At 52.0% G+C, this 6,199-nt stretch overlaps 1 protein-coding gene across 14 annotated transcripts in view; it reads right to left on the reverse strand.

Annotated features, from left to right (window-relative positions):
* Positions 1 to 5,857, reverse strand: part of MTSS1 (MTSS I-BAR domain containing 1) — a 161,855-nt gene extending 155,998 nt beyond the window's left edge. For 8 of the 14 annotated variants that reach the window (XM_072774424.1, XM_072774417.1, XM_072774423.1 and 5 more), the window contains exon 1: positions 5,267 to 5,856. In XM_072774424.1, the coding sequence (XP_072630525.1) occupies positions 5,267 to 5,338 (72 nt within the window). In that variant the 5' untranslated portion in view covers positions 5,339 to 5,856. Of the gene's footprint in view, positions 1 to 5,266 lie in introns of all 14 variants that reach the window. The other 6 variants (XM_072774421.1, XM_072774419.1, XM_072774411.1 and 3 more) reach the window with 1 other exon arrangement.
* Between the last annotated feature and the right edge of the window lie 342 nt (positions 5,858 to 6,199).

Here is a 6,199-nt window from a genome sequence, read left to right on the forward strand (position 1 = left end):
AAAGTACAGTACAAACTACAAGAGGTCAGTAGCTGAGAAGCCCCTGTATACACAGAACATGCTTATACTAAAAAGTTGTTTGCTGTTTATCTGAAATTCAAATTTAAATGGAAATTCTGTATCTTTACGTGCTGCATCATAGCACTGAGCTCAGTGCTTGCAACCTCCCTGGTGCTCAATAAATAAGATCGAGTTAGGAGTACATGTTACTCACCTAAGAACTGACAGCTGAACCAGGCAAAATTCAAACTCAGCTCATCTTCCACGCAAACCATGACTTAGGATTGACCTTCTCTCTACATCTGGGGCATCCCTAACTGGAAACTCAGAACTTAAAGCTTCACACTGTCAAGCAACAAAGCCCTACCCGATTTGGTTAAATATGATGTGTACGGGACTTACCCAAAGAAACACTCAAGCCAAGACCAAAGAAAAATGATTTCTTTCTAGACCTGGATAAGATCCGCACCTAAAAAACCAGATGGATTGACCTAGAATAGGCCCTCAATCTCTGACCAGGCACCCATTCTGAGCAGTTCCCCACCGCCATTTTTATGACATGTTCACTTCACCTTCTTCTCCCACAGGCCCAAACTGAGGAAGCTGTAAAATCCTGGGCAAACACAGCCATTTGCTAAGAGAAAAACCAACATGGGGTCCATTTGTACTTTATAAGGGCTTGGTCTGTCCTGCCTCTGCATGTTACCATATACAGAGCTGCCCACCTCCCTCAGAGCACCTGGCCGCTTTCGGAGGCCTTCACTGGATTTTCGTTCTCTTCCTAGAGAAAAAAAAAAAATTTTTTTTTTTTTTTAATTTTAAGAATCCAAGGGAAGTTCTTCAAGAACTGACTGTGGCCCTTCCTTCGTGGCCACCATACCGTACTTCACGTTACCTACTTGCGGCCCACGGGACAAGCAGCTCTCCAAGGGCAGGCCTTGTGGCTCTCTGGCTCCTCGCTGGCCAGCAAAAGACCTTCCACATAACAAGCCCTGGATAAACAGCGAGGGAGTGAGTCTGTCTGACAGAAACTCCAGAGCCAAAGCAGTAGCAAGGGGGAAAAACAACCCTGAAATCATTATCCGGCGCTGGACCCAATACGCACATTCTTGATCTAGGATAAGTGAGAGAAAATAGCATGTCATGCCTTCGAACCACAAAAGATTTCCATGGAATTCAAGAAGTCCCTTGACCAGCTCTAATTTTAGGGAGGACTTAGGAGAGAGGATACTGGTGCAAACGGAGGTGGGGAGCCAAGCAGAACTGAACAAGGCTCCTATTCTGCTCGGCACAGGTGCTGGTAACAGGACACCCCTCTCTCCAGCGAGAGGTGGGGTAGGGAATTCAAGGTGTGCTTGGGTGTTCTCACCCCCCAGCCCCATTACATAACCCCCAGCACGCTCCCGAACCTAGTACAAAGTTCTCCCTGCATCAGGCCCAATTCAGCTCCTCACATGCTGATTCTTGAGCAATAACAAGGCTGAGGAAAATATTTGGTTTTAGCATCCAACTTAAAAAAAAAAAAAAAAACTAAGTTAATTATTAAAAGAAGAAAGATATCCACAGTGACTTGCCCTTGAGTTTGGCCAGTGGCCTGGTCTTACAAGCTCCCCCAAACATCAACAAATTCTTTGCTGGTTCAATTACCTAAACATTAAAATAAATAAACTTTTTTTTTTTAACTCCAAGTACCAAATCGCTGTGTTGTACATCTAAAACTAATTATAATGTGATATGTCCATTATATCTCAATTTAAAAAGAAGTAATGGCTCAAATCTGCTGTTTGCAGCATTTAGCCTGTTTTTCTTGGCACATGAATAGAAACTCCAAAAAAGATTCTAGAGCCTCTTTAATGTCTAACCACCATCAAACACCAGAGGCCAACTGGCCTTCCCACGCAGTCACTTCCAAGCTACTGTTCGTTCCCCCAGACAAACGGGCAATAGGCCCTAGCCTCCAACCACGTGAATCTCATCTCCCTTTAGCTTTGGGACCAGTGCACACCAGACAACTTGATTTATGTGGATGGGCGGAAAGGCAGCCAGTAAGCGATTCTGCACACCACCATCATTAGTGACCACCACCACAAGAGGGTGGAAGATGGGGGGGAAAAAAAACACAAGGTTTCCTCTCATCAAGGAATCAATAAGTTATTTAACAGCTGCTGCTGGATCCCAATGGAAGAAGAGTTAGGGTTTCTTCCGCACCCTTCCTGCCCCTCCCCCCGCCCCCCCAAAGGAAAAACCCACACCCATACAGCAGAGGATTTAACCAGATGAAGGGTCACTAGAAAAAAGCAGAAAGATTCCTCTCCAGTGTCAGTGGAGGTTTTCAATATCTTGAGGTTTTTTGGTTTTGGAACATGTACGGTGTTAGGCTTTGAAATTACTTCATTTTTGTTTTGTTTTGTTTTCTTTCTTTCTTGGGTTTTTTTTTTTTTTTTTTTTCCTCCAAAGAGGAAATTGACTCCCTTCCTGTGCTGCTGTACGTTTGGGAGAATCAAATGCTACTAAAAAAAAAAAAAAAAAAAAAAAAAAAAATTCCTTACCCTTTCCTCACCCCACTCCAACATTATTTCTGGGAAAATAACCTAAAAATTTTCTCAAGATGGCCTTCCAAAATGGGTTTCCAACATTTACACTTGTCCTTCAAAGCAAACAGAAAGGAGACCAAAGACATTAGAAACCCATCATGGCAGTTCAAAGAAGAAAAAAAGGATAAACTGGTCATTAAAAAGCCAGCTGACTTCAGATATTGAACACTGACTTTTATTGGTGGTGACTTCATGAATTATGCATACTACATACTTCTTATTCTATATGCCCAATTTTTTTTAATTCCCTTTTAAAATATCACAGCCATCCAACCCACAAAGAAGTCTTTTAAAAAGAAAACTCCATTAAAATATTCAACAACTGAGTTCTGCATAAATATTCTTGGAAATCAATCTACCCGTCTTTTTCCTTATCTCTGCTCCCCAAAAGCCTGGAATCCTACAGACCTCAAGACAGGTTTTAGTCTTCCCCTCCAGTTTACTTCTCAAATCCTTGCCAAAATAAAACAAACAACCTTAAAATAAATGCCTTCCCACAGGATGTTGAACAAACTCTACTAAATTCAAAGGGAAAGAAGTGTCAGGAACCATAAACTAGAGATCCAGCACTGAGAGGGCATTAAATACATCTTTATTTTTAACTAGAATCTTGCAGAGGGAAAAACATGCCACCTCAGCACTCACAATCCGCCCCCCCCCCCCAACTCCACCCTCCAGAAAGCTCCAGGGCAGCCACGGGATCGCAGGTGGAAAACTTCTGAAGGGCTTTGGGTTCAAACCCATGAATGCAAAGAACCAAGACTGGATGGATTCTGGATTAAGGAACAAAGAGGGAGAGAAAAACAAAAATCCTAGATTTTTTTTTTTTTTTCTGGGACTGCAGTGGGCAGAAGAACTTTTAGGTCACTGGATCCTTGTTACTACTCAGGGACTGGAAACACCCATTTCGCTTCGAAAAAAATAAAAAACACACAAGCAGGTTTACCAACCCATCTCAAAATTCTTCCCCTGATGATCAAAATGCACGTGTGCCTCAAACCAAATGTTTGATTATAAGGCGTAGAGAATTTAAGTTAACAAAAAATACCCCAGAGTCCAAGGCGGGGACACCAATCTTTGTCTCAAAAGAGCACTTCAATAAGTCAATGTGGATTGAGGGCAAAGGAATGAAAGAGGCTGTCTTTGAACAGGGAATAATCCATCTAATTCCAAGTGGCTGGATTAGAGGCATTCCTGGACAAGCAGGGTCTAGCTGAAGATAACGCTCCACGAATGTCAATTTCTCACCTCCCTCCCTCCCCCCCCCCCCAAAAAAAGAGCACAGGCTCTGTAGGAGGGACAAGGCCAGCATGGAGGCACCTTGGAAAAGTTCACCCTTGGGGAGATGGCACTTGATTCTAAAAGGGGGAGGGGAGAGCAAGCGTGACAGCTGAGCATTCCTTCGCTAAGTCCATCTCCCAGTCCAAACCCTCTCTAAACCCCACACTTGATCAGACAAAAGCTCCTCCGAACGCCCAGGCAGCGGCTGAAGCGGGGCCGTCCACACCCACCGGCTGTACAGCTTTCCAAACCTGCCTACTCGTTTTGGAAGCCGAGCTTTTAATTAAACACCACCTCCCCGGATCTGTTGAGGCAAACTGGGGCTGGGTTAGAGCCAAAGAGAAGCTCCCTAAATACACATGAAAAAAAAAAAATCCCCCCACCGCCCCCAATTCCCACCTCCAGCCAGCTCGGGAGGCTGGATCTATTTCCTTTGGGTGAGTAACACAGGGCCCTGATCTACCTCTATGCAGCAGAAAATCCACATCCTAGATCAGGTTATCCCCAGTCCCACCCTTTGCAGGAAAAAAAAAAAAACCGGGTGTTGTTCCCCGCCCCGCAATACACACACACACACACACACACACACACATACACACACAGGCGCGCGCACGCTTGCGCGCGCGCGCACACACACACACACGCACAGTATCTTCACGATCCGTCCAAGAGAAAACCTGGAGGCTGTGTGTGTTGGGTGGGTGGGGAATACAGTGGTTTAGGGGACCCCAATCTTGCCTTCAGACTGGGCGCCTCAGCCCGGTGGAGGAGGGTCCCCAGCAAGGCTGCTCTGGGAACTTCTGCTCCGCGCCCCCGGGGAGGGTTGAGGGAAGGCATGCACACCCTCAGCAGCTTGGAACTGCCCAATTAATGCCTAATTTGCTCAGATCCCCCCCAACTACCCCCCCCGCCCGCCCGCCAGGTGGACCCGAAAGAAGCCAAGAAGGAGGGGAGAAGAGGGGGAGCCTCCCTCGCAGGCTCCCGGCCGGAGGGCCAGTTCCCGCGGCCACGCAGAGCCCCCACAGCCCTCCCGGCCACCGCGCCAGGCGCCCCCACCCCGGCCTCGGGGGAATCAGGTGTCGGCCCGGGCACCGGCCTCCACGGGTCGCAGACACTCGGTCCAGCGACAGACAATGGGCAACTTGGAGCCGGGGCCCCGCGCCCCGGGGAGGCGAGGTGGTGCCGCCCCCTGGGACAATGAGCGCGGAGAGGGCAGCGGGCACCTGGCGCCCCCGGGGATGCGGGCAGCGGCCCGGCAGAGCCCGGGCGGCGCCGCGGGGGCGCAGGTGACCCGGGGCCCGAGCGCTCCCGCAGGTGGCGGCGGCCGCGGCGCAGGCGGGGGCCCCGGCGAGGTCAGCGCGGCCACCGCAGCCGCGCCCCCGGCGTCCTACCTTCATGTCGCTGATGATGGTCTGGAAGAGGCCTCCGAGCGCGCTGCATTCCTTCTCTATCACAGCCTCCATTTTCCCGGCGCCGGCAGGCAGAGGACACTCCCGGGGCCGCCTGGACTGCGCGGGGCCGGGGCTCGCTCCCCCGCGAGCAATCCCACCTCCGACTCACAGCCGCCTCTGCCGAGAGGCCCGAGCGCCCGAGGCCGGCTCTTCTCCGCCCCCAGATAACAAACGATAATTTAAAAAAGCCAAGCCGCCCCGCAGGGTGATTCGCCTACATGCGGCGCTCGGCTTCTGGCCTCAAAAATGCCCGGAGAAGACTGACAATCAGGCCACCACGGGTGCCCGCGACGGAAACGGCAAAGCCCATCCTGAGGCAGAGAAAACCGCTCGCTGACCCGGGGCCAGCGCCATGGAAAAATGCAAGGTTTTCTGATTTAATGATATGGTCTGAAATTAAAAAAAAAAATCGCCCCGCAGCAGGACGCGTCCGCCCGCGGGGTCCGGAGCTGCTGCTCGCAGCCGCGGCCGCCGCCTCCTTTTCACTCCTGCGCGCCCGGCCCCGGCGCTCGCTCTGGCGCGGCTCCCGGGGACGTTCCGAGGGGCGCGCGCTCGGGGCCGTGCGTCCGCCGCGGGGGCGCGGGGAGGGCGCGGGGAGGGCGCGGGGAGGGCGCGCGCTCGGGGCCGTGCGTCCGCCGCTCGCGGGCGGGGCGAGGGAGGAGGGAGCGGCGCGTGCCCGGGAGGAGGACCGCGGGCGGCGCGGCGAGGATTCCGCCCCCGCGGGAGCCGCCCCCTCCCCGGAGCGCGCGCCGGGCACCCCCTCCTGCCCCGGCCGCGGGTCGCGGCGCCGAGGGGGCGGGTCGGCACGCGGCTGGGCGGGCGCCCCGCACCCCCCACCCCACCCCCCTCCCCCCACAATGGCTGCGAGCGCGG

Source organism: Canis lupus, chromosome 14, assembly GCF_048164855.1.
Source record: "Canis lupus baileyi chromosome 14, mCanLup2.hap1, whole genome shotgun sequence".
Classification (NCBI taxonomy): Eukaryota; Metazoa; Chordata; class Mammalia; order Carnivora; family Canidae; genus Canis; species Canis lupus.